We start from the raw sequence: 27,500 nt of genomic DNA on the forward strand, positions 1-27,500 counted from the left end.
GTTCTGACCACAATACTTTTGCTGCATGTCGTCCCATGCTTTGAGGCTTTTGTCTACCTTCCCAGCAACCATGAAATGAGCGAGGGGGAGGAGAGTAGAATGGGCTTTAATATCTTCCAGTGTTCTGGGACTCTGCAAGTCCCAAAATGATGAGAAACCTAAACTGAGCATGCTTTGAAAGCATTCTCCCTCCTGGATTTAGATTTAAACTAACCATGAGCAGTTGGGAGTGAAGGAAGGCCAGGGGGACCAGTTAGTCAGGACGGCCCCAGCTGTGGGATGGTTGTGTATTTTTCTAAGGTTTCCTGGGAAGCCTTGGGATGTATGGTCAATCCACCAAATGTCTGTTTTATATAAGATGTTCCAAAGTGTTTACAGCTTTCTATATGTAAGTACAAAAGTGCTGGTCTTTTTTTTTTCCTTAAGGTGTTTGAGAAGTATAAAGAGGGAGGTGGCAGTAAGGTTTGATTGCAAAGTAGCTCAAAGCTGTTCCATTTTTCATATTTAAGAATCCCTTTTAGCTTAAAGTAACTGGGTGACACTCATTTTTGCAGCACTAAGCATATTTTCTGTATTGACTTTTTTCAAACCTATTAGATACTGAAATTCAGCTTTTTATGACAGAATTTTGAATAGCTCAAGTAGTCCCTGTTGCTATTTTGTCACGCATTGACCTGTTCTTTTTTTAACACTTTGCTGATGAATATTTATATTCTTTGCACACAGTAAGTGCTCAGTAAATAAAGTTGAATTAATGAAATGGATTTTAAGGGCAAGACTTTATCTCTTCGGGTTTTTAAAGTGTTTTAACTTTGCCAGGACATTTTTTCTAGTTACCATAAATTGACATGATTTTATAATATAATTTGAACTATTTAAATTTAGCATGAAGTTGAAGACAACTTTCCAAGTGAAATGCCTTGCTCTGATGGCCACTTATTTGTGTTTCATTTTTATTTTTATTAGGTGTTGCTTTGGGGCCACCTGCACCTCCACCCCCTCCACCTCTTCCTCCTGGTCCATCCCAAGTTTCAACAGCCGTCCCACCTCCCCCAGGGCCACCTCCACCCCCACCCCTTCCATGCTCAGGGCCACCGCCGCCTCCACCTCCTCCTCCTCCTCCCCCTCCACCACCTCCCCTCCCCAGTCAATTACCTATTCCCGCTCCTCCTCCACCACCTCCTGCTCCTCCTCTCCCTGCTTCTGGATTTTCTATGGGATCTATGTCCGAAGACAATCGCCCCTTAACTGGACTTGCAGCTGCAATTGCTGGAGCCAAACTTAGGAAAGTCTCACGGGTAAATGCAACTCTGAATTATTTTGATCTTAGTTACCCTTCCTTTGTCAGTCACGACAATGTAAAATTATCTTGAGATGATTGCAGTGAATTTGGAATTTATTTTGATTTTGTTAAAAGTAACTTTTCAAGTTTCCATGCATCTGTTCGGTATTTCATTCTAATGTATTGTGTTGAGATAGTGAGTCTTTGTGTTTGCCACTTTTTGATCATTTACTTTCAAACACAAACATTCATTGTATTGCCTTAAGATTGAAGACTCCTCAGTTCCAAGTGGCGGAAGTGCCACTGGAGGAAGCTCAGCGGCATCTAAAGCAGACACCGGTCGTGGAAATGGACCACTTCCCTTAGGAGGTAGTGGATTAATGGAGGAGATGAGTGCCCTGCTGGCCAGGAGGTAAGTAAAGGATCTTATTTATTTCTGGCTGATACATAAATTGCTTCAAGTGCCTGTTTCCCTGTTGGGAATGAGAACTACCTGGTTACTCTTAGAAAGATAGTGACTTGTGTTTTCGTTTTATTTTCATAGGAGAAGAATTGCTGAAAAGGGATCATCTATAGAACCAGAACAAAAAGATGATAAAACTGTAAGTGGATTAAAACCAAGCATTAGCAGTCTCTGAAATGTTGAGTTCCAAAAACAATAAGCATGATTTCTAAGAAATCTCATTGCTTAGCACTCAGTAAAGCCTGGAAAATGGTGTTGGAAAGTCTCTCTTCCACTTGGCAGGAGATGAAAGGCATGAGAAGAACTCTTGCTCCCTATCCCACTCCTGTTCTTATGTTCATGGTGGCCACCTCAGGAGAGGAGGGTGTGGCCACGATCAGAGCCAGGAAGAAATTTTGATGAGCTTGCTCCTCCGTATCCCTTAAAATACATTTACCAAACATCCTGAACTCCTATACGGTCCTTGGTTACATACTTTGTGAATAGAGAGGCAAAGAAAACATCCTCTCCTTTACCCTCCTGAACTTGCAGAGGGGTTTTGAGATAGTAAGCACTCAATAAATGTGATTGACTATGTACATGGCACTGTAGTAAGCACTTGGGAGAGTGTACTATAACAGACACATTCCCTGCCCACAGTGAGCTTCCACTCTAGAGATAGTTTTGTTTGAATTTACTGGAAATGATTAACCTCATTTTTTATTTGAATAAAGTAAGGCCTCATTAATTGAACCTTGTTAAAGTACAGTTTAAGGTGATTTGCACATGGTATTTATTTCCTGCTTTCTTCCTTTACCCCCACACCTCTGCCCAAGTAAGGCAGATTCTGGGCTAAAGTAATTTTACTTTTTAAATGCTTACGATATGCTAAGCACTGGGGTAGATACAAGTTAATCAGGTTGAATACAGTCCTTGTCCTATATGGGGCTCACACTCTTAGTCCCCATTTTACAGGTGAGGTAACTGAGGATCAGAGAAGTGAAGTGACTTGCCCAGGGTCACACAGCAGACAAGTGGCAGAGCCGGGATTAGAGCCCAGGTCCTTCTGATTCCCAGGCCTGTGCGCTATCCACTAAGCCACAGAAGCACCTTAGGTCAGGCCAGTTCATCCAACATCTGCATCCAACAGTGACAGCAAAGACTCCTTGGAAGCCTTTAGCTCTTCATATACTGCTCAGACGTAAACAAGCACTCAATAAATACTACTGCTACATCTATCTTCTTGGTCATGGATGTGTCATTTAATGAACAGTTTGGACAACCTCATTAACATATCTGCACCCTTTTTGAAGCTATTGATGATTTCTGTGCATGTATGTTGTAGTGAGTGAGATACACTGTGTAAAAATGTTTTCCTCTTGTTTGTTTTGACCTACCTTTAGGCTTTTGTGGCTAATTAATTTCTCTTCTTAGCCCTAAGATCAAAATTTTTCCATTGGAAAGGATTTTCTATCTGACTTAACGAGCTGCTGCATTCCCCTGATCTTTTGGTTGCCCTTCTGTGGACCTATTAAAAATGCAGCAACCCCAATACCAAATTGATGGTTTTTGCTTTGTTTTGTATCTTGTCGATGTGCAGGTTTTTGTTTTTTTTTTTTTTGGCTGCCAGTTTATACTGGACTGATAATTTAAGAGGGCAGTACACAATGACTTCTAAGGTTTTTATGAGTCACATTGTAACCCCAGGCCAATCACCTTTTAGTTGTAATTTGGACTGCTTTTTACTGGGTGCCTTTCCTTGTGCTTGGCTCACCTTGAAGCTGCCTCTGCCAATTCATTCTCAACTTGACAATGACCTCTACATACTTGGGAGTTTCATTGCACACTCTTTTCAGGTCATTTATTAGACCATGGAATAAAGCCCATTTCAGCACTGATTGCTGGGAACTTCATTTACCCTTTATTTTGAAGAGTGCCATTGTATCCTATCTTTTAGCTAATTTTCTATGGATGACAGAACATTTCCATCCAGTTCATCATTACTGATTTTAAAACATTGAGACATTTTGTATCATGTTATCAGTCATACTGAGCACTTCCCTAAGCACCTGGGAAAGTACATAGAGATAATAGACACCATCCTTGCCCTCAAGGATGTAACTAGCAAAAATAATAATGGTAGTATTTGTTAAGCGCTTACTATGTGCCAAGCACTGTACTAAGTACTGGGGTAGATACAACATAGTGAGATTGGACCCAGATCCTGTCCTGCATGGAGCTCACATTCTAAGCAGGAGGGAGAACAGATATTTAATTCCCATTTTACAGAGAAGTTAAGAAGCTTGCCCATGTTCACACAGCAGGCAAGTGGCAGAGCCAGGATTAGAACCCAGGTCCTCTGACATTCTTGTCTGTGCTCTTTCCATTAGACTGTGCTGCATCTCTGAATGTGGTTGGTTTTATTCTCTTTCCCCCCGGCCCCCAACAGTCCTCTTTGAACCCCTTCAAAGAATTCCAGAAAATTAAAGCGTTAAGGAAAGCCACGTTAACTTTCCGCCAAAAGGTTTTTCCAAGTTCTGATTGCTCCAAAAATTGGTTACAAAGTCTGCTAATTCATCAGTATAGGAACAGTCTTCACTAGCCTAAAATTTCCAGGATCATCTCTGTATTATGGTCTTTTAGGTATGAGTATATTGGCAGCCTAGCAGTACTCCAGAATAAGCTTTTGATTTGTGTTTCACTCAAGTCAAGCCTAGATTACTCAGGACCCTGAAGGCTCTATGTTGTAGGGGAGATACAGAGCACTTCCTGTTAAGCTAGTGGATTTGCAGATAGGTATAAAGGGTCCATCAGGCAACTTGACCAGTAGAAACAATGAGAAGGTAAGGCAAAGCTCAATACATAACTGAACACACACTTAAAAACCACATATACACATGTAAGAAATTTCTATAATTTGAGCTTTTTTCCTACTGAGATTAGGTTTCCCCTCCATCCAAATTAGAAAGGTTTTACTATGAGAAAGGGATTACTTGTAAATAATGCTTAAAATAATGATGTAATTTCTAATTGTTTTCCTGACAAATATTTGTGATTAATGACAGCTCCCTTCCTCCTCTCTCGCCCCGCTCCGGTCTATTCTTCACTCCGCTGCCCGGCTCATCTTCCTGCAGAAACGATCTGGGCATGTCACTCCCCTTCTTAAACAACTCCAGTGGTTGCCTATCGACCTCCGCTCCAAACAAAAACTCCTCACTCTAGGCTTCAAGGCTCTCCATCACCTTGCCCCTTCCTACCTCTCCTCCCTTCTCTCTTTCTACCGCCCACCCCGCACGCTCCGCTCCTCTGCCGCCCACCTCCTTTCCGTCCCTCGGTCTCGCCTATCCCGCCGTCGACCCCTGGGTCACGTCCTCCCGCGGTCCTGGAACGCCCTCCCTCCTCACCTCCGCCAAACTGATTCTCTTTCCCTCTTCAAAACCTTACTTAAAAATCACCTCCTCCAAGAGGCCTTCCCAGACTGAGCTCCTCTTCCCCCTCTACTCCCTCTGCCATCCCCCCTTTACCTCTCCGCAGCTAAACCCTCTTTTTCCCCTTTTCCCTCTGCTCCTCCACCTCTCCCTTCCCATCCCCACAACACTGTACCCGTCCGCTCAACTGTATATATTTTCATTACCCTATTTATTTTGTTAATGAATTGTACATCGCCTTGATTCTATTTAGTTGCCATTGTTTTTATGAGATGTTCTTCCCCTTGACGCTGTTTAGTGCCATTGTTCTTGTCTGTCCGTCTCCCCCGATTAGACTGTAAGCCCGTCAAACGGCAGGGACTGTCTCTATCTGTTGCCGACTTGTTCATCCCAAGCGCTTAGTACAGTGCTCTGCACATAGTAAGCGCTCAATAAATACTATTGAATGAATGAATGAATGTTAACTTTTTAAACCATTGCATAATTATCTTTTTGGGTTTATGTGGATTTTTTTCTTTTCCATTTAACCAGGAAGATTCAGAACCATCTACTTCTAAGACCTCTTCAACAAGCACACCTGGTAAGGGCAATGGCTGTTGAAGTACAATATCTCAATTTTATAAACACTTGAAATGAGCTTTGTCAATATCCTACTATCCATCTATTCTGGACTCTTAAAATCTTGCATATGTGGGTGGGCAAGTGGTTTTCTAATTGCTATGTATTATTCCTATCCTCCTCATGCTTCAGGGCCTTGCTTAGCCCCCAGATTTGGAAAATATCCAAGCTAAGGCTGAACCCCAAGGTATTCATGGCCCGTGATCATGCTGAACCAGAATGAGTCCAGCCTCACTTTTATGGAAATATGTCACCCACGCTTGGTAGCTGTGTGTGTTTGCCAGTCCCCATGAGCTGATGCATCTCAATAGTAATGATACTATTGTTCAAGTACCTACTAGGTGCCAAACACCGTGCTAAGCACTGAGGTACATTCAGGATAATCAGATGAGTGATAGTCACTGTCTCTGGGGGAATCATAGATTCAGAAGAAAGAGAGAACAGGAATTTTAACCCAATTTTACTGATCCACAGAGAAGTTAAGTGACTTGTCCATGTTCATACAGCAGGCAAGCAGCAGAGCTGGGCTTCCAAATGGCTTTCCTAACTCCCAGTTCTCTGCTCTTTCCACTAGACCATGCTGCCTCTGTTGCACTTTAAGCAATTCTTGGATCTAAGTCAGCGTTAAGTAAATTGCTTGGCACGTAGTAAGTGGTTAACAAAAGTCACAGCTACTATTACTATTATTATTTTTACTGTTAGATACAGCTTACCCTTGATCCTGGGAGCAAACCTGGGGTGGGGCAATGAAGAGGGAAGAGTCAGGCCTGTAGTTAAGTGGGTATCTGGATCCTAGAGACATCTATGGCAGTTTCATGTGCAACATTTTCCATGTTGTCCTGTGAAGGAGAGTGGTAAGAACAAAGTACGGTAACATTTTCTTGGGATGGTTTCAATGCAGCCATGCCTAGAGGTAGGGGAATTAGTTGAACACTCAAGCAGCCGGTCAAGTCTTCTGACTCTGTTACTTAAACACTTTCACTGTTAGTTTAAACGTAGAAGTGCTCAGTATCACTGATAACTTGATACAAAATGTCTTTGACAAGGATGTATACTCAGTGTTTTAAAATCAGTAATCACGAAGTGGAAGGAAATGTTCTTTCATGGATAGTACTTTGATTTCTGGTGATGCCAAAAAGCCAATTAACCTGATGTAATTTTTATCTTATTCCTAAAGAACCAACAAGAAAACCTTGGGAAAGAACTAATACGATGAATGGCAGCAAGTCACCTGTTATTTCCAGGTAGCATACATATTTTTACCAATTACCATATTCAAATGGATGATACTTCAATAGGAAGTAGCCTCGTTGCCTGTTCTTAAAATTAAATATAAATGTCCTGAATGGCTTCTATTTTGACACATAAAAGTTAGCAGAAGAATGAATTTAACCAGTTGGAGTACCCTGGAATTAAAAAAGAAATAGAGTAAACAAAACAAACTGGAATTAAAAATAACCAGTATATTTTATAATTTTTGGAAATGTTAATTTTCTTCTCCGAGAACAAGTCAGGCAGCCCTGGCCTTTAAGCAAGGCAAGGGCAAGGGTGGAGAAAGATCACTATTAGCTCTGAAGAGAACATGTTATCTGACTGCTTGAAAGCTAGAAGACTGAACTGTTCTAGGAATGTTTCTGTCTGAAAAACATGTTTTGCTGCCTTTTACTTTCTCTGCTGCATAGATGACTTTGGAGAACCCTGCCTCATTTCTGTCAGAGCCAAAGTAAACTTGGTTCCAGTCTTCTAAAGCAAGCTGGGAAGAGAAAATAAAGTGGAAATTTAGGCATATACTTGAGCCTTGGTATTGGGTGGAGATTGGGAAGTTTTTGGTGGGGAACGTTGGGTAGGTGGCTGCCTTGTCACACGAAATTTTTCAAAGCCCTGAGTTGTCTTAATCTCTACATTTGGAAGCATTGGTACAAGAGTATTTTTTCATGCACTGTGCCAGTGTTTCATAGAGTGTACCCGAAGTTCTTAACATTCTGATCAACTGAAAGTAAAAGATGCCATTTTAGTTTTCCCTTATCATTTTAAAGAGCTGTTTTGATGATTCCCTGTAGTGCTTAAATGGTACCACTAATTGTGAAAGAAAAAGGAATTGGTACTTACTCAACTTCAGGGTTAAAAATAGAACAATTATTTTCCAGCATTTACTGAGTTGCCTGCCACTCAGTAGTATTCTCCTTTGGGAGTGCAGTGCCTTCCAAATGAAATAAGTCAAAGATGATCATTTTTGTGCTAGTGAATAAAACTATTCCTTTAAAACAGCTGGCTTGGTTGGTGTTTAGAAATTCAATTTATAATGTAATGTATTTACAAAGATATCTCTCGATTCAGTTCTTATGCTTCATAAAAACCTGGAACTACTATTGCTATTTTGTATTTGCTTTAGATGCTACCAGCTCTTTACGAAAGATTAAATAAATACATACTGAAATAAATAAATACATTTTGTTCAAGCACATGTTTTCCCAAATCCTGAAAAGTGGGATCGAGCTTTGATTGACAGGAGGCCAAGGCTTTAAGATGTATTTTTTTAAATTGGCACGGCATTTCTTTTTTCACTTTTTTCAATGTTCTTTTCTTTGAGGTGATTGGCACAGTGTTTTAGCTACCTAATTCATCTTGAGCCTTCATATAAATGCTTTCCATCTTTTCCAGAAAAACAAAATATGGAAAATGCCAGCTTAATTGATTTCCTTGTAAATGTCCACACCAAGGCAGAAAGTTATATTGGCATTGTACAACATACTAAATGCATCCACCAAGGGACAACTAATTCAGTCTTAATGTACAAATTGAAGTGTTTTTAAACTTGATGTACTTGTTAAAATGCCATTGCACAGGGTTTGTTTGATCTATTGTCTAAATTTAAAGAGTGGTGGCCATGTACCATGAGAACTTTTTGTTTCTTAAAATTAGAATGGTTCTGATTAGTGTTTTAGCTGGTGTTCACAGGTTTGTATTCAGTTATTCAAGGTTGGACTATCTTGGAGCACTTTTTATGGGTGGATATCTCTGATCCATATTCTATTTGTATAACAAGGATAGCCCATATGTAGATATTTTTGTCCTGCTGAAATTGACAGGTAAGCGGAATATTTTCTACAAATACAGATACCTTAAAGTTGAGTTTGTAGTATGGATTTGTCTTAAAGGTGTTCTTTACAATCTCTAGCTCTATTTAATATTGTGTTGCAAAATCGAAACCTATAAAACAATACCATAATGAGACCTTTCAAAAAGCTCTGTGTACCTATTTAAATGGTTTTTCCCCTCCGTAGACGGGATTCTCCAAGGAAAAATCAGATTGTTTTTGACAACAGGTCCTTTGATTCATTACACAGGTATCATCCTGCTGTGATTTGTGGTTTGAGACCCCTTTAATAACAAATGTGTTCAGGACAGGGTTGAGCTTTTCCTACACTGATTGGTAATCACCACAAAACCAAATGATACACATTACTGAATGGTTTACCCTCCTGTTTTAGTTGTCTGCATTTTCAAATACCACCAAAATAATTTAAATTTCATTAAAAATTTAAAGGTATTTTCTTCCTTGTTAGAATTTTAAGTAGATCATGGAATTAATATGTTTGCCTGCATTTTCAAATACCACCAAAATAATTTAAATTTCATTAAAAATTTAAAGGTATTTTCTTCCTAGTTAGAATTTTAAGTAGATCATGGAATTAATATATAATGTACTCTGGCATGCTCAGTTAGGAAAGATCAAAGATAAAACATGCCTTTAACATGTTGAATTTACTATGTTGAATTTACTTCAGCAGTTTGTTTTTCTAGTTCACTATCATTGCGACCAAATTTAAAACCTTTGAGTCAGGTCTCAGATGGTCAGGAATGTTGTCCAAATCCTTGCTACTCTAATATCATTTACATGGCCCCTGAATTCAAAGGACTGTCCCTTAGATGATCTACCATCATTTACTATCCACAACAGTATTTCTATTCGAGAGGCAACTTGGGAGCACATTCATAGTTTAAAACCACAGTATATCTGATGAAGGGTCTGCTCTCACAAACCCTGTGCTGAGCATGCTACTAAGACCTCAGTTGGGCTGGGTTCTCAGTTGCTTGGTAAGAGTTATGATCCAAAGCCACCCCAGAATTTGAATATGCCTGCCTACAGCCCAGTCAACTAGCCCCAGAAAGCTGCAGGAAGCAGGTTGGACAGTCCAGATTCTGCTGAAACATTAATTCTTGGCTAAAGGAGACTGAATAGTAGGGATGAATCTACTGACACACCAGCACCCTAATTTCCCAAATAGTTTCAGCCTCTTTTCATCAATAGAGCACCCACAAATTCATCATCTCTGTTTGAACCAGCTAGATTTTTCATTTATACAATATATAATCTTGAATTCTATAAACAAACAGCTTGTTAAATTTGTGTCCAAGATATTGCATATTGTGATTCTCACAAATCAGCAGCATGTATTGACCTTTTAAAAAATAGCAAATGCGTGATCTATGGTTAAGTGTTTTCAGCCGCAGAACAGAACAAGGGAGTGTTCTTTCTTATAGGAAGCTACCCCCGGTAGTTACCACCCTTTGCCATGAACAGGGAGAATCTCTATAATTTTTGTTTGCTTTTCTAGAACCAAATAAATTGAGAACCCTCATATATTATATATACATTTTGTTTAAAGCACTCAGCTGGCCAATGTGTAAAAGATTCAACTGGTGGTTTTCATTTTCTTCTTCTAGGATCTGCAATGAGAGTCACACATTTTTGCCACATTCTGTCATGTCAAAATTACTTTCACATTATTGCGGAGAGATCAGTACTTGAATAAGTTTCCCCTTTTTATTAAGTAGCTTTCTAATCTAATCTAGTCCTAAAAGAAAATATATTTAGTTTAACTACTCAAACTTAACGTAAATCGCTTATTGTCTTTACTGTCCTTCTCACATCAAGATGGAAGTTCTGGTGCAGGTATTAAAGTAGACTTAACAAATAAATCATTAATGATAAATTTCCCACAACTCTTTCTCCTCCTTCTTCCCCTTCCAAAAATAGTTTGTCAACTAAATATTACATTTTTCCATTAAAGAAGTGGTGATTACATCTGTCCTTCAGTATGAAAAGTTCCCCCCTTTAGCAAATTACTTTGGTGGTGGTGAATTGCATGTTAGCATGAGTTGAATCTTTTTAAGTCGCATGTTTTAACAACAATTTGTGTATCAATAGCATTGATCCATTGTTCAGCAATTATTCCGTAATTTGATTCAGGTGAAATAACTTGGACCTGGGGCTTTTGTTGTTTTGAGCTTATTTCAAGTGCCTTTGTACCTTGGCTTCCATGTGCTCTTCTCCCATTCATTCTCCCTGGGAGAAATTCCCAGGAAAAGGTCTCTGAATGCCTCTTTGAATTAGTGTAGAACCAGGAACCTTGAAGGAAATTTTAGACTTTGAGCTGGGGCCTAAAAAGCCAGCCTGGTTTGTGGGGCTAGAGATATTTCAGATAGAGTACCTGGAGGTATCATGTTGACTATCACTGGACGATCCAGAACTATCTGGATTCAGCCTCATCCTGAGATGTCTGATTAGTAGACAACTGTTGATTTTCCTTCTTGATGTGGGGAATAAGAAACAGATAGAATAGTCAAACCAAACAAAAGATCCAAATATTTTATTTTACCAATAGTCTCAGACTTCTCCCCACCAAACCTTTTGCAAACCAGTTAATAAGTAGAAACACTGATTAGTTTCCTTTCTCCTACACCAAGCTGTTAACAAATCCATTAATAAAAGTAGTTTCAAGGAAGAGAGCAAAAGAAAGGAGGGAGAGATTCAAAGAGCAGGAATAATCCACATCTGAATAAGCTACATTTGGATAATTCTGATGGAAATTATCTCAGTGAAACTGGTTTCTCAAAGGTATTTGCTTAAACAGATTTTCCAAGGTAATTGAACTTATTCTTGGTTTCTCTGTTTCAAAGAAAGCATTTAAATATATATATTTAACCAAGTGATAAACAACAATATATATATTGCTATAAATATACCAATATATATATATTGCTGTTTATCACTTGGTTAACATTTTCAAGTTCTTTCTGGCTTCATTCAGTGCCTTGCAATTGTGCTGGCTGAAAAAATATTGGTACCTCTCAAGATTGGAGTTTCCTTTTAGATATGTCTATGTGGATCATGAAATATCTCAAAAGGAAGAGGGGAAAAATATAATCTTATATCCAGGTTCTTCCCCTAGATGACTGTTAATAGGACAGAAGAGGTTTTTGGTTTGCTCACCTACACTGTGATTTGGGAGCTGCTTTGCCTAAATGTCTGAGAATAATTAACAGTTATAAAGGGAAGATTAGGGAAATTGGTGGTGGGGAGACAGTTCAAGCACAGGCATTCTGAATTGTTATCTGGGTATAAGGAGAGTGAAGAAAGAAGAAATTTCTCCATAGCCTCTCCAGGAGAAACACAGATAATGCTGGTTATTGAACTAAGGAGACAACCCTTGAACAAAAGATTAAAAATGCATTTATTTTTTCATCTTTAACAGTTTGAGGATTTCCTCTGCCTGCAGTCTAGCCAGTAGCATTTGCAGACCAAAATGAAGCAATCTTCCCTTCAAAAATCTCTGGAGAAAAAAAAAGTTCAGAAAAACATAATGCAGTTGCACTATGGGTTCCAAACTGACTATACTTTTATTTTAATGAGGTATAATTGTAAAAGGATGTTTCCCATACTGAGAATTATAAAACTTGAAGTCTTATATTTTCTAATTTTGTTTTGGTTCCATATTAACAGTCTTTGCCCTACTATTGCTTGAAAAGTGATTGTTAAGCCATGAAAATGGAAAACTCACCAATTACTATATGAGACTCCGATTGAGGAGGTTGTTGCCCAGTCAGAGAAATAACTAACCATTAAGTTGATTTGTAAGGATTACCTACCCTCCAGGCTGCTCTGACCAGGTATATGTGAATGTATAATGCCTGTGGAAGCTGAGTTGTCACTAGAATGAAGTGATTTACAAGAACAGGATGATGTCTTATTTTTGTCCTACCATTTCTTGCATTCATGTCCTATATTGTATTTGTAACGTAGATGTAGCAGTGTGGTGGAGAGCCTATACAACTCAGCTCTACAGTTATTTCATAAGCTTTTTCAAAAGGTCCCAAAATTATAGTGCCTGTTCCTTAAAGAGCTTTTGGTTGTTAGAATCTTATTTCAGTTTCAAAACAGCTCTCTGCATTGGAAATGCTCAAATTAAATTTGGTCAGTTCCTTTAATCTGATAAACTTCCTGCCAAATATTTCTATTCTACACGAAAATAGTCTGAAAACCAGTCAGAATTTATCAGGTCTATGTCTGGAATATAGTGTTCCTTTATTTTTCAAATGTTAGTGTTTGTGCTAACTTTTACTAGAAAAATAAAGTTCCATAAATACCCCGAAAAGTGAGTTTTATTGAAAAATGTTTATGCATTCTTTTGGAAGCTAGAATTAGTGGTTTTTAGAAGGTGTTTTTATGAATTAAAAATCCAGGCTTTCTTTCTCTCTTCCTTCCCCTCAGCTGAGTTGTCAGGGCAATATTGGCTCCCAGAAGTCTTGTACGAAACAAAAAAAGGGTCTTATAAAATAAAGTAGAGGTGAGGGGGAATGAGCCACTATTTTCCTCAGGCAGATCTTTTTAGCATGTACTTTCTAGTCATGCAGTGCATTTTTTTTTTTTTTTTGCTGCCACACTTGAAGAGAGCCATAGGGTGTCTGGTGTGCCCTTCCTTACGTAAGCACATTTCATCCTGATTCCTAAAAGCAGAGATGGGAATCTTGACTTAATTTCCCTCAAATTTTGATACACGGTCTAATTCTGTAGTTTTACTTTAAAATGAATTTATTGTTCTTCAAAGAAAATGTCATGTTTATAGTGGGTTAATAGTTCCTCTAGTTCAGATGGGATCAGGGTGGAAATACTCACTTTACATTAATTTCTTCTACAGACCAAAATCTACACCATCTGGGCAACCCAGTGCCAATGGAGTGCAATCAGAAGGCATAGACTACGACAGATTGAAGCAGGTATTATGCAATCTTATACCTTCTTTCATTTGGTTTTCTGCTTTCTGCACAAGGCATCGACTTTAGGGGTTTAAAAATGATGTAATCCAGTTATTTAATTTTAAAAATCACATTCAATTTTCAGGTTCTTCCATTTTAATTCCATCTTTGAGTCTATACCATATTGCCTTTATAATTAGCATTTCTCGTGTGTGTGTGTGTGTGTGTGTGTGTGTGTGTGTGTGTTTTCTCCACCCGTTCTGCCTAGGATGTTAGGGAACAATAGAAACATTAGTCCAACAATGCAAGCCTGTGTGGGTACAGGGCAGTGGGATGTCAAGAGTAATGGCACATAGGCATTGTCAGAATAGAGGGATGCTACTGCACAAATCTCTCTTAATATGGGGTTTTGCAAGAGTACAACCCCCTTGTTATGGGAGACCTGGTAATTTGGATCGCAAATTAACCAATCATAAACAAACATAACATGACAGTTACCTTATGCGTGGAATAAGAAGAATGATGGTACTCAGGCATAGATAAATAAGCACAATCTGACTCTACGTGTGGGTTACCCAAGGGAAATTCTAGACTCTTTTCTGAGGGGAGATGGGAAATTTCTCCTTTCTCCCGGCATCAGGAAAATATTTGACATTTTAAAAATGTCCAAACCTTCTAACTGCCACATTCCAAAATACATATGAAATATGTGACAATAGAGATATTGATGATTCATAACAGGTGTCCTAAATTAACTTGGGTGAAGCAAAATCAGGAAGAATTTGTGAAATAACTTCCATTTTGGAAGGGAAAGCATTAAGAAAACAATGTAAAATTTCAGGTTAGTAATTTCTCTAGAAGATGTAGTTTATGGACAGGTGGTAGATCACTTATCACAAGACAGAGTTGGGACTGTTGTGGAATAAGATATCTCTGCCTCTCCCAACTGAACTCGAACACATGCTCCATTTGGCCACATCACATATGCATTACTTCCCAGTGAGCAGCCCGTTGGGGAACTAAAAGTGAGAAAGATAAAACTTAACATCCTTTAAATATGAACAATGAAAAGAATTTGGTTAAAAATAAAATTGCTTGATTAATGCATCAGTTCTACAAAAACTATTTTAGATAGAAAGCAAGAAGGGTAGGTACCAGTCCTTTCATCAGGAAATGATAGCACCTCAATTTCCACCTGGATGTCTGTTGAAGGAACTTGCTTCTGTCCACCCCCTCAGTCCTTTCCACTCAGGCTGCTGGGGTATTGAAGGGGCAGGGAATTCTGGAGTGGCTTGAACTCGTGAGTGGAAGCAGCTCCAACACCTGTGCCCTGGTTCTTTCATATCCCTGCCCTGACCTCAGTTCTCATTTCAGTTGAGAGTTCAAGTGCTTAGTACAGTACTCTGCACATGGTAAGTATTCAATAAATGATTGAATGAAAGTTATATGCTGATTGCCTAGTGAATGGATTTTTATAAAGATCCTGGATTCTTTTTAGAAGAGGGAAAACTATATCCAGGAAACTGCAATAGTTCCTTTCCATATATACTAAGTGGAACTGGGTTCTGCTCTCCATGGATCTGTGCAGAGAAGCAGCGTGGCCTACGTGGAAAGAGTACAAGCCTGGGATTCTGAGGACTTGGGTTCTAATCCCAGTTCTGACACTTGTCTGCTGTGTAACCATGGACATGTCACTTAATTTCTCTTCGCCTCAGTTCCCTCTGCTTCAAAATGGGGATCCAATATCTGTTCTTCCTCTTGCTTAGACTGTGAAACCCCCGTTTGGGACCTGATTCTTGTATTTACCCCAGCGCTTGACACACAGTAAGCATTTAACAAACACGAAAATTATTATTGCTGTCATGTGCAATCTAGTCCATTACTTGGGACAAAGAACCCAGCGTGAGCATCATTAAAGACTGTGAGCCCCACGTGGGACAACCTGATTCCCCTATGTCTACCCCAGCGCTTAGAACAGTGCTCGGCACATAGTAAGCGCTTAACAAATACCAACATTATTATTATTATTGGACACAGTGGTTGGAGTGTCTCTTACCTGCTCCTGCCATTACAGAGTAGCTTCTTGAAAGACTCCCTGCAGATAATTCTGGGGGTGAGGTGCGAAATGGAAGCCAGAACAGATACGAATAGAAAAAGCCTTGTCTACTGGCTCTCCAGAATCCAGGCCTCTGACTGGAGCCCAGGGAGGAGCAGAGCATCCAGGCCGTGAGTTTGGGTATATGAAAAGTGTCACTAGGTGAATTGAGGGGATGGGTGTTGCATTTCTCAAGTACGGTTGTACATTTGGGGATGTCTCGTCTACATTTCCAAAACCTAAGCAAAGGTAGACAATTCCACTAGTGATTAATATTTGAAAGTAGTTGTAACTGGCAATCTCATGGATTGCTGTCATTCAGTGTAGATATTCTACAATGTTCTAAATGTTCTAAAATGAAAGTGATTTGATTATCTTGGTCTTTCTACTCTAGATAGGTATTTATGCCCCTTCTGAAAATCATGGCAAATATATCCTGGGGAAGAGAGAGGAAAAACTAGGCAGTAATAAGATTGTGGTCTTAATGATAAAAGTTAATGGGGCCCCAGAGAGAAGTGCCAATAATCTACAATATATAAATTGACAAATAAGTATTAAATTCTTCATGTCTTAAAAAATCAGAACTGCATTGTCTTATCTTCAGCAATATTTTTTTTCTATTTTTTCCCTTAAATATAGGATATTTTAGATGAAATGAGAAAAGAATTGACAAAACTAAAAGAAGAACTCATTGATGGTGAGTTTATATACACATTTCTTATCCATTTGAGCAGATAATGGCACATTTTTAAGTCAGATGTGAATGTAGGAACAGTTGATCCTGTTGGGATCCAGTTGGGAAGCAGTGTGGCGCAGTGGAAAGAGCACGGGCTTTGGAGTCAGGGCTCATGAGTTCGAATCCCAGCTCTGCCACTTGTCGGCTGTGTGACTGTGGGCAAGTCACTTAACTTCTCTGTGCCTCAGTTCCCTCATCTGTAAAATGGGGATTAAGACTGTGAGCCCCACGTGGGACAACCTGATTCCCCTATGTCTACCCCAGCGCTTAGAACAGTGCTCGGCACATAGTAAGCGCTTAACAAATACCAACATTATTATTGATCATCCAGAGGCCATTAAGATTGTATAGTTAAGAGGGAAGTTCCTGTAGGTCAGAGGGTCACGAGAACCAACAGAAGTGCCTCTGGGTCGTGGTGGCTTGGAGGTTCCTGGCTGCACAGATTGGCTGGGATTAGTCCCACAGGTGGTGGAAGGGAACCTTTGATGGCTGAAGCTTACCAAAGCTTGATTTTATCTAATGGGCAGACTCACCCCCAGCCCCAGGTTTAATCCATTCACCCACTGGTAGTTCTCACGGTCTATTGAGTAGATCTGCTAATTCTGTTGTATTCTCCCAAGCCTTAGTACAGTACTCTGCACATAGTATGCACTCAATAAATGCAGTTGATTGAATGAATAGATGCCATCTGTGAGTGTACACAGAAGGTAGAATTTGGACAGGGCTCCTTGATGTGTTTTAACGAGGTAGACTCTTTTCCTGTGGATTACTCTGTAGTATATGGTCAGCTAACCATTTGATGTGGGAGAAATCATGCATTAATCTTTTTTTCTTTCTTAATCAGCAATCAGGCAGGAACTGAGCAAGTCGAATACTGCATAGAAAGACTAAAACTAAGAAGATGTGACTTTGACCGGATAAAAAACCAACAATGTTTTGTGAGGAAATGGGAGCTAGAGACTTTGAAGGAGGGAAAATCAACATATTCTGAAAACCTTCAGACACATCACTTGGGTGATATGCTATTTCCCTCCTAGTTTGCTGCTTTTTTCTGACCTTTACAGCAGGGTGGAAAAGAGTCTTAAAAGTTACTGTAATGATTATGCAGAAAATCCTACAACTGTCAGATGAGATCACAGTGCATTGAATGTTCTCATGTCCAAGATAAAATTGCACATTTTTCCAAATTCATTGTTAAAACAAAAAGGAGAAAAGCTTAAGAAGGCTTTTCAGAGAGGTTTTCAGAGTTAATGAAGGATTTAGCAAGTTAACTGTTGTACTGCAAATGTATCTCAGGTTTGTCTTCCTATCATACTGGAGATTCTGTGAGTAATGGTTAGGCATGTATAGATATGGATCAAAAGATGGAACAAATGGAGCTGTGTGTGCTTTAAAGGGCAGTATTTGTAAGAAAGTAATCTAGAAATGACTTATCCAACTTTGGAAATTTTATGATGATAGGAAGCCTCTCTAGTTAGCCTTCATGCAATTTCATAGATTAATAGCAGCAGATTCAGTCCACAGTTTAAAGATGTAGATGCCTTCCCAGATTGTTACAATGCTTTACCAAATCGAAGACTTTGACATATTACAAATCAGTGGTCAAATGTAAACCATTAGTATGTTGTAGATTTATGGTATAGGTTTTCAGGCTTTTTTTAGATTTCTGCATGTGGACATTTTTGTAATGTAACTCAACCATGGCGGAAATAGCTTTTTTCAATTACAAAAAGGCAATGCATGTCACACAAGTATTAAGTAGCCTTTTCATTTTAAGGCTTGACACCCGGGGGAAAAAATATTTTGTATGGAGGGTGGGGGAAGGAGGGAATTATTTTTCATTTAAAATTGATTCATATCTGCACTCTTTTTTTCTCAAACATTACCTGCATGTATAATGATGTGGACATTTGTGACATGTTAATAGAACCATTTGCTTAATGTTTTATATGATTTCTTTAGTTATTTGTGTTTAATCTCAGTAATGTTTCAACGTGGTTCTGAAATTCCTCTCTTAAATATCACATGATCTATACCTTGGACTTTAACTCCAGAGTTTGGTCACAGAAATCTGGCAAACGGTACAAGGGGTATCCCTGCATTCCCATAGGGTACGAATGTTCAAATGCTAGTCCAGCACTCTGCGAGGCTGCCTTTGATTTCCAGTGATGAAAATATTCATTAATTATGGTACTTGTTAAGCGCCTACTATGTGCCGAGCACTGTTTTAAGCGCTGGGGTAGACCAGGTTAGGAGGGAGTAGGATTTAATCCCCATTTTCAGATGTGGTAACTGAGGCTCACAGAAGTTAAGTGACTTGCTCAAGGTCACACAGCAGATACATGGCAGAGCCAGGATTAAAACCCAGATCCTCTGACTCCCAGGCCCTTGCTCTTTCCACTAGGCCACGCTGCAGGAAAGCAGTTCTGCAGCATGACAAGCATATAAGTTTAGGGAAAAGGGAAAGTGATAATAGTGCTTCTCAATTTTCTTTACTGAAAAAAGTGAGACTGGTTGGAGGGAGAAAGAAAGAATGGACTTTCTATGTGCTTCCTGGTGTATGGTTGTGTGTAGCCACGTGAGTGTGGATGTGTGTCTGATGCTTAAAGCCCTCCCATTTTTTTGTTTCCTTATCCTTTTTTTCCCCCTAAATTAAAACTAGTGAGATAAAGTGAAAATAAATTCCCGAAACTCATAGGGAAAGCTCTTCGGAGAATTTAGCAAATCAGATTTTTTTCCACTATTAAATCCTGATTTAGGCCGAGCTGTTCTAGTACCATATTTGCTTTGAGGTCTGGGCTGATCAGAAGTTTTGCTGTCATTTGGGAGAAATGATCCAAAAGTTTAAATCTGCTTTCTAGAGTACTTGCCGCTGAATTCACTCCTTTAAAACAAGCAAAAACACATTCTCCCAAGTGCTGATCACCAAAATAAATCAGCAGCACTTATTAAAGAAAGGCTTGAATGAGGGATTTTTTTTCAATTAAAATGTTCCCATTTCTATACACTACATTTAAAATATTAATGTACAACAGAAAAAAAGTAACATCAATATGTATACAGTTTCTTTTTCAACAACAGTGCACTGTTCTGCATGTGGTATTGAAGGCATTAAAGATGCAGCAAACTTGAAAAGCTATTGTTCTCTGAAAAGTGAGAAGGCATTTTCATTGTTGTTAATGTAATTTTTGTTTGTGAAACTCCTTTACATTAAGATTCATGCAGAAATCATGTTGGATTTTATTAGCAAAGTTAAAAAAGCCTAATGGAATAGCGTATTGGGTACAAGTGGTCCAAAGGAGATTAATGACTAAAATACTGGATCTTGAAAGAAACTGGTTTATGCACTAAACGTTTTGTGCCTTGGTTTAAAATTAACGTGATTTCTGTGTGAAAGAACAAAAGGCAGATGTTTATTCATGGTATTTTTCATTTTCATTTTGCATTATCCGAGATAACTAAATTGAATTTTTATAGGAAATTTGATTGAATTGAAGTTGACTGTAAACATTTGCTGTCACACTTGACAGTTATGTTGTTGACAGAGATTTCAGTAATTAAAATGAGAAGTGAAAGCTGAGATTTTTTCCTCACTGTTCAAACTAAGTTCCTTGATGGTTTTTGTACTTTTGTACATTGGATGTCTTAAGCTGAGTATAGTTTAGGAACTCCTTTCTAATTCCCCGAAGGTATTGCTTTCCTTAACACTGTGATCTGATCTGTGATAAATCTGAACTATACACAAGTGGCTAACAAGTCAATTGCAAGAAAACTGAATGTACAAATCGTAGTGCTGGTGCTGAAATCTCTTCAGAATAGTCATCTTGATTTTTAAGTTGATTGTTTAAAAATTTTTTCAAACATCAAGTGTCATTCATGACTGAAGATGAAACATTAATGAATGTTGAATTTTCATACTTTTGGTTAACTTCTTTTGTAGGTTATTTTTTGGTTCATTTCCTGCTATTTTTATCATACTGTGTCATTTAAATTTCTTACCATGCTAACTCTTTGTGCGATTGAATAAAATTGCAGTATATACATGTTGCAACTACTTGTTTGTGACATTTAGCTCATCCTCTGGACTGGCCTGTTGGTTTCAAAATCGGTTTTACGAAATGTGAAAAATGGCTTTAAGTCCATTTTTCCACTGCTCAATGGTTTAGATATCACTGTCAATTTCTGGGAAGAAAAACTTTTATAAAAAGAATGGATAAAAGGAAAGTGTAAAGGGAATATGTATAGTTCATAAATGAAAACTAATTACCTACATTTAAGAAAGCTGTAGGTGTCTTGTTTTTGTTAACCCTTTTTTCCTGTCAATTCAGCTTGACGCGGTCTTAGCCATAAAGCCATGGGGTATTATTGAAATTACGATTTTTAATTTATTCTAGCATTGCTTCAGATTGTTCACTGCTGAATAGGCACTCATCAGATAATACTCAAAGAAATAACATAGCCTTATGAACACCAAGGACAATTTGCTTGTTAAAATTTGAAGAAATAATTATTGCTGTATGGAAAGAATATTGTCAAATAATGTATTTAAATGCATTGAAATTTGTAAATCATGTTTTCCTGCCTATTATGTTTACTTAGAGATCCAGTCCCAAGCTCACAGGGTGATATTGCTTATCATTTTCGTGGTCCCCTGAAAGGTATCATAAGGGATTTTCACTGTTGAAGTTTTCATTTCTGTGATTTGAACTGAACTTCATTAGAAACATGATAGTGGATTTTTTTTGTATGCTTTTCCTTTTACTGGAGTCTGACAGTACACTTCTGTTGCCCTCATATCCTAAGAGGATGGAAATCATTACGTTTTTGCAAGCATTAGCTACAAAGTCCTATGTTAAGATTTATCTCCATCTGCATTTTCTGGGTGTCTCCCTCTTGTGGGGTAAAAACCAGCCATTGGCTCATACACTAAAATTTATCTGTTGGCTTTTGGTACTAGCAACATAAGTTGTTAAGTTAAAATATTTAGAAAGGATTTTGCTGTCACAACTTGTTTCTTTAGAGGAGTCAAACCAAATGAAACCTTTGATCAGTTGGAACACAAAGAGCCAGGCCATTTATGGCCACTCCACATGACATCATGCACAATGCAGTGTGATGACATCATTACACCGTGTGGTTTCTTCATAGCAGCTATTCATAGCAACTGTTGCTGCTAGCAGGGATAGGAGTGGTAGGAAGGGTGGGAGGGGTTGCAGTCTTTATCCCTGTCTGCAGGTTGCTTAAGTTGGGGGCTTGGGGGGCTGAGGGGAGCCCACTGGTTGGCCCCCTCCTGCTCCTTCTTCTTCGTGCTCAGCCCATGGAGAAGTTTACTCTGGGGCAAATTTCGGCGAAAATTTTGTCTGTATTTACACCAGCAGAAGTTGGGTGAGGGGACTTAAAACTGGCAGGGGAGAGAGAAACGGGACAGAAAGAGCTGGAGAACATATTTGCCTCTGATAGTTTTCTTCTCTTCTGCTGCTGTGAACCACCCAAGGCTGCTCTTGTTACCTGTAGTGTCCTTCAGCACCTAGCTCGCAGGATGGGGGTGGTTCAGGAGCTCTTGCCCCTGTCCAAGTGGAGGATGGGCTGTCCTCGACTCAACCCCACTACTGGCTTGCTGAGGGTAGGCTCTGCAAGTAAAGGGATGGGGGATGGGGAGGGTGGGGGGTGAGAGACATTTAGTAGTAGTGGTATTAAGCACTTACTGTGTGAGAAGCACTGTACCAAGTATTTGAACGAATACAAAGGTGGAAATTAGGGTCCCTGCCCCTCCTATTTCCTGCCCAGCTTTTGGCATAGTGTTTTGTAACAGGGCTCAAGAGCCGTATTTGATTCCAAGCTGAGCCATGAGTTACCAACCCCTGTGCTGTCATATAATAATGGGATTTGGGTGTTTTAAATGATCCTTCTACTATCTGGTCTTCCTTGGAAATTTTTAACCTTACTACCCTTTAAATTCTAGGAACTATGAAAAGGCTTTTAAGAGCAGGTAGGCAAAGTCATTTTCTACTCCTAGTCTCTGCGTACCCTCTCAGGATCGTACCTGGAGAGTTTCCAGTACTCTACCAGTCTCGACTGCGAGAGGGAAAGTCAAGCAAAGGCATACCCATTCCATTCCTAGCTTGGGCAGTGGCTAGTGAGTGTGGAAGGCAATCTGCTACAAGTCAAAACTTACCTGTGCTGGGCAACAGCGGCATGGGAGAGAGTCGAGGGCCGAGACTCAAGTTTCCTGTGCGGAAGGAGGCAATGGTAAACCACTTCCATATTTTTTTTTTTAACCAAGAAAACCTTACAGATACACTACCAGAACAATTGCAGAGGGAGAGTGGGGCACTGTAGGAGAGACGTGTTTGTCCCTGGAGTCGCTATGGGTTGGGGAAGCAACTCGACAGCATAAGACAAGACAAATTGTGTATAATACTCTATGTTCATTTCTTTAAAGAAATCTGTTCTCTATCTCTAATCTAATCATCGTCAGTCTAAATCTCGGACTGATAATATGTATCAGTCACATAATGAAGGTTAGAGGAGATGTACTAATAGGAGTAAAAGAAATAATTGTCCCATTTAAGGCCGGATAAAGAATCTGTAATAGAAAGCTTTGCTCATTTTAATAATTCACATAGCTCATAAAACTACAGATTATTGTTTGTAGGAACTAGAGTTGATGAAGGTATAAATTACAAGCATTCAGAAGGAAGGAAATCTAACTTGAGTGCATTGACAAAACCCAGTACTGTTGAATAGAGTAAGTTATACTTTTCTATTCTATCTGATATATTTTTCACTCTGTGGGTGGCTTTGCTATTGAATTGCCCTTATTTTTGGACAGGATTTTTTTTGGATCATAAACTCCCCAAACTCTGACAAATCCCAGGATTCAAGGGTGAGACAAGAACCCGATTAGAAAAAAGAAAGAAAACCAAGTAAGTACAGTCATTTTAGGATTGCTAGAAAATTTTAAAGGTAGCATTCAACTAAAATAAGTTTAATTGATCCTAAAGGCCTGAAGGCAATGAGTGCTTTTTTATTGAAAGTCAAGGGTTAGGGTAAGAGGGGAAATAAAAACACAGGTTCGTGAATTGGTAAGGCAGTAAAAGTTAGTGATGATTTGATGATTTGAACATGGCAAAGAAAATGTATTGCTTAAGGTTTGTTTTTATTCCACCAATTTTCCATGTGTAAAGAAGACCTTTACCTTCCTAGCCCCCTCTCAGGATCACACCTGGAGAGTTTCCAGTACTCTACCAGTCTCGGCTACTGGAGGGAGAGTCAAGCAGAGGCATACCCATTCCATTCCTACCTTGGGCAGTGGCTAGCGAGTGGAAGGCAATGTGCTACAAGGCAATACTCACCTGTGCTGAGCAGCAGCGGCATGGGAGAGAGTCAAAGGCGGAGACTCAAATTTACTGTGTGGAAGGCAACGGTAAACCACTTCCATATTTTTACTAAGAAGACTCTCTGGATACACTACCAGAACGATTGCAGATGGAGAGTTGGGTGTTCTGGGAGAGGTGTCCATGGAGTTGCTGTGTGGCAGAGTTGACTCAGGATAAGATGAGGTAAAGGAGACCTTGATAAAGTTGTTTCCATTCAGAGTACTGGAATTTTTGAAAACTTGGTGAAATGCAAAGAAGATTACTTTAATGTCCTAGACAACTGCTTTCCAACCTTTTTGGTTTGGGGACTTACCCAGCCCCAAAGGAAGGGTTTGGGAATTCCCTCTCCAAAGATCTACTTATGGTGGCAAACCATTTCCTGTACATAAGCTACCGAGGTTCTTTTCAGCCTATGCAAACACACTCTCCAGTACAGGATAATACCTAAAGAGATTAGAATTCACTAGGTAACTTATTCCCAGACCTTTACTTAGGATGTGAAGGTTGATTGCTAACAAACAAAATATCAATTTTGAAATCACTGAAAATGGAATATGTGTGGAAAGTATAATGTATTCTTAATTTTTTTTTTTACTGGGATCACGTAGAGATTTCCATGGAGATGGGTGAGAAGCATCTAAAATATCCAAACGGATTTATTTTAGTGTAGAGAAAATTGGCCCCATTCACGTTAACTAGTAATAGCTCAGAGATAACATGTACTTTACAAACTCTATATGTAATTGTGCGTACAGCACCCATACCCTTGAATATCATTGAGTAATTTTGCATGTGGTACCCAATGACTTTTAGTTAATTGCCTAATGATTTTCTATGAAAAATTTCAAAGTTAGTTGTAGCACTCACATAAACTACTGAAGACTAAAGAGAGTGGTGATAAACTAGCCTGCTGAGTGAGGGAAAGAATTTCAAGAGGTAGAATAGTAGGTAGCCAAATTCTACCTCTAAGGATGGTTAGCTGACTGAATTCCCATTCAAATATAGAGTAAGACTTCAGAAAAAAAAAAAGGACACTTTAGTCGGTGACTGTATTAAGTGGAGGAGAATTGCTAATGTTTAATGTTTTCTGTGCACTCATTTAGGGGAAAGTCATATGAAGGGATATGATAATTGTGGTTTTGTGTTATTTAAGCGCTTACTATGTGGTATGTTCCGTACTAAGCACTGGAGTAGATGCATCATATTCAGGTCCCAGATGGGGCTCAGAGTCTAAGTAAGAGGGAAGACAGGTATTGAAATCCCCATTTTGCAGATCAGAGAACTGAGGCACAGGGAAGTTAAATGACTTGCCCAAGATCACAAAAGCAGGTTCATGGTGGATCTGGGAGTAGAACCCAGATCCAGATCATCTGATTCCTAGGCCTGTGCTCTTTTCATTAGGGCTTGCTGCTTCTCACTCCATGCTGCTTAGTACATTGATACCATTGATTGATTGATACTGTGGTTCTCTGACAACTAGCTATCTGTCCTCTAAGTGTGCAGATATCGCAAAGGAAGTTTTTCTGTAAGGTGTCATAGCAGAATATGTAGAAAACTCAATTAAGATCTGGAAGACACTATGCATTCTTTACCACTCATTTTAAAATTGGATAATAACTTCATGTCTTCAGTCCAACACTTTTCACCAGTAAACTTCTCTACTTGAACCTATAATCTCTTTTTAAAATTAAAAGAGAATAAACATTATGTTGATTTGGTCCCAAAGTGTTCCACTTGAGTTTGACAGGAAAATGTTCATCAAATACAAAGTGGCAAGTTCCTGAATATAGCCTTCAGAATAGGAGTTGTGTAGCTGGGAGAAAAAATAAATAACTGAAACATTTAAGTATAGAGAAGCAGTGTGACAGTGGAAGGACCATGGGCTTGAGAATCATGGGACCTGGATTTTAATCCTGGCTGTACCACTTGCTGCTCTGTGGCCATGGTCAAGCCACTTCATTTCTCTGTACCTCCATTTCCTTATCTGTGAAATGGAGATTGAATATTTATCTCTCTCCCCCTTAGTGTGTGAGCTCCATGATTGTCTTGTAACTACCCAGTGTTTAGTGTAGTGCTTGGTACATAGCACTTAACAAGTATCACTAATAGTAATTGTCATTATTATATTTTGAATTCAAAGGGTTATGATAGTAAAAACTTGGGACATGTAAGGTCCATATCATTCCTGAGGATGAAGTTTAGATCATTTTGTTTCCAGGGATATGTTGTCTCTTATGTGATGTTTTGCTGTGGGCCTGGTTCCCACTAGGCCTAGGTTTATATGGATTTAAAGTGAACTAATGTAGAATTGCAAGAGCAGAATCAACCTGAGTGCATCTGTGCAAAACCATGTAAATGCTGGTTGCTAAACTGCCAGCTACCAGTAGAAAAACTGGAGCTAGACACGGTATTTAAGCACTTACTCTGTATCAAGGACTGTTCTGAGCACTGGGGTAGATACTAATTAATCAGGTTATACACAGTCCCTGTTCCACAAAGGGCTCACAGTCTAAATAATTCCATTTCCTCACATTAATTAGATCAAGCAGTCATAATTTTGGAGGGTGTATTGTGTGCACTGTACTAAGCAATTTGGAGAGTACAATATCATGTACAATATATAGGTCATTTTAGTTCTTTCCCTGCTGCTGCAAAAGGTGCCAGAAGTAACTTAAACTGTCACTGGCAATCTGCCATAAATTAGTACTTTTCCTGGAAGCATTCTTCCCCCCCCATTTGGCTTTAACTTGTCCTTTTTTCGGCCTCTTTCCTCCTTTTAATTTTTCTCATTATTCCCCATGTTGTTTATCTACATTTTGTTTCTGTTCATTCCTCTTTTGCTTTATTTCTTTATCATGTTTGAAGCTACCCATTAGTATTACTCCATGCTGATCCAGGGTGAGAGGACATGATTCACTAAGGTTTTAATTTATGCTCTCACTACTTAGATCCTGTCAGAGCCTTCAGTGTATGTTAACTGAAACCAATTAATAACCTTCTTGGGGAAACTGGTCAGTGAGGAAAAACAAGCATTATTTTTTGCATTTCTCAGTTGCGTGGGTCGTGGAAGACAATGTTACATGTGGGCATTAATTATTTGATCCTGGTGCATTTTATTCAGCTCCTTTAAATCATCGGTGCTTCCACTCTAAAATATAAAAGAATATTTCCATTGTTTCAAGTCAGTGCCCTAGCTTTGCCCTGCAGAAACAGGCAACATCTTCCTGTCTTTTCTCTCAGCAACCTCTTCACCTTAGTTCATATTAACTTCGAAGCTTGGCTGGGATCATGGTTAGTTCAGAGAATCAGAAATTTAGTTAGTGTAATATAATCCTGTTCAGTTAACTTGGACAGACCCCTGCCCGATGGTGTTGGGTTTTGTGGTTTTTGTTGTTTAATTACACCCACTAACCTCAGTTTGGAAAACACCTAAAATTCCAGAAGTCTCTCTATGTGTCATGTTAGACTCGGCCCTGTGGG

At 39.0% G+C, this 27,500-nt stretch overlaps 1 protein-coding gene and 2 non-coding genes across 14 annotated transcripts in view; all 3 read left to right on the forward strand.

The window, feature by feature from the left end:
• Nucleotides 1-18,689, forward strand: part of ENAH (ENAH actin regulator) — a 111,170-nt gene extending 92,481 nt beyond the window's left edge. For 6 of the 12 annotated variants that reach the window (XM_029047266.2, XM_029047267.2, XM_029047268.2 and 3 more), the window contains 9 exons: nucleotides 967-1,298; nucleotides 1,549-1,694; nucleotides 1,827-1,884; nucleotides 5,684-5,732; nucleotides 6,948-7,014; nucleotides 9,055-9,117; nucleotides 13,753-13,831; nucleotides 16,545-16,602; nucleotides 17,486-18,689. In XM_029047266.2, the coding sequence (XP_028903099.1) occupies nucleotides 967-1,298; nucleotides 1,549-1,694; nucleotides 1,827-1,884; nucleotides 5,684-5,732; nucleotides 6,948-7,014; nucleotides 9,055-9,117; nucleotides 13,753-13,831; nucleotides 16,545-16,602; nucleotides 17,486-17,523 (890 nt within the window). In that variant the 3' untranslated portion in view covers nucleotides 17,524-18,689. The remainder of the gene's footprint in view (nucleotides 1-966; nucleotides 1,299-1,548; nucleotides 1,695-1,826; nucleotides 1,885-5,683; nucleotides 5,733-6,947; nucleotides 7,015-9,054; nucleotides 9,118-13,752; nucleotides 13,832-16,544; nucleotides 16,603-17,485) is intronic. The other 6 variants (XM_029047270.2, XM_029047271.2, XM_029047272.2 and 3 more) reach the window with 1 other exon arrangement.
• Nucleotides 18,690-22,666: 3,977 nt separating this feature from the next.
• On the forward strand, nucleotides 22,667-22,806 carry LOC114805764. The gene has a single exon (XR_003753788.1). It is a non-coding gene; the product is annotated as a small nucleolar RNA SNORA7 (small nucleolar RNA).
• A 1,042-nt stretch (nucleotides 22,807-23,848) lies between these two features.
• Nucleotides 23,849-23,986, forward strand: LOC114805772. Its single transcript, XR_003753795.1, has one exon. It is a non-coding gene; the product is annotated as a small nucleolar RNA SNORA7 (small nucleolar RNA).
• The last annotated feature ends 3,514 nt before the right edge of the window (nucleotides 23,987-27,500 follow it).

This window comes from Ornithorhynchus anatinus, chromosome 19, assembly GCF_004115215.2.
Source record: "Ornithorhynchus anatinus isolate Pmale09 chromosome 19, mOrnAna1.pri.v4, whole genome shotgun sequence".
NCBI classification, from domain to species: domain Eukaryota; kingdom Metazoa; phylum Chordata; class Mammalia; order Monotremata; family Ornithorhynchidae; genus Ornithorhynchus; species Ornithorhynchus anatinus.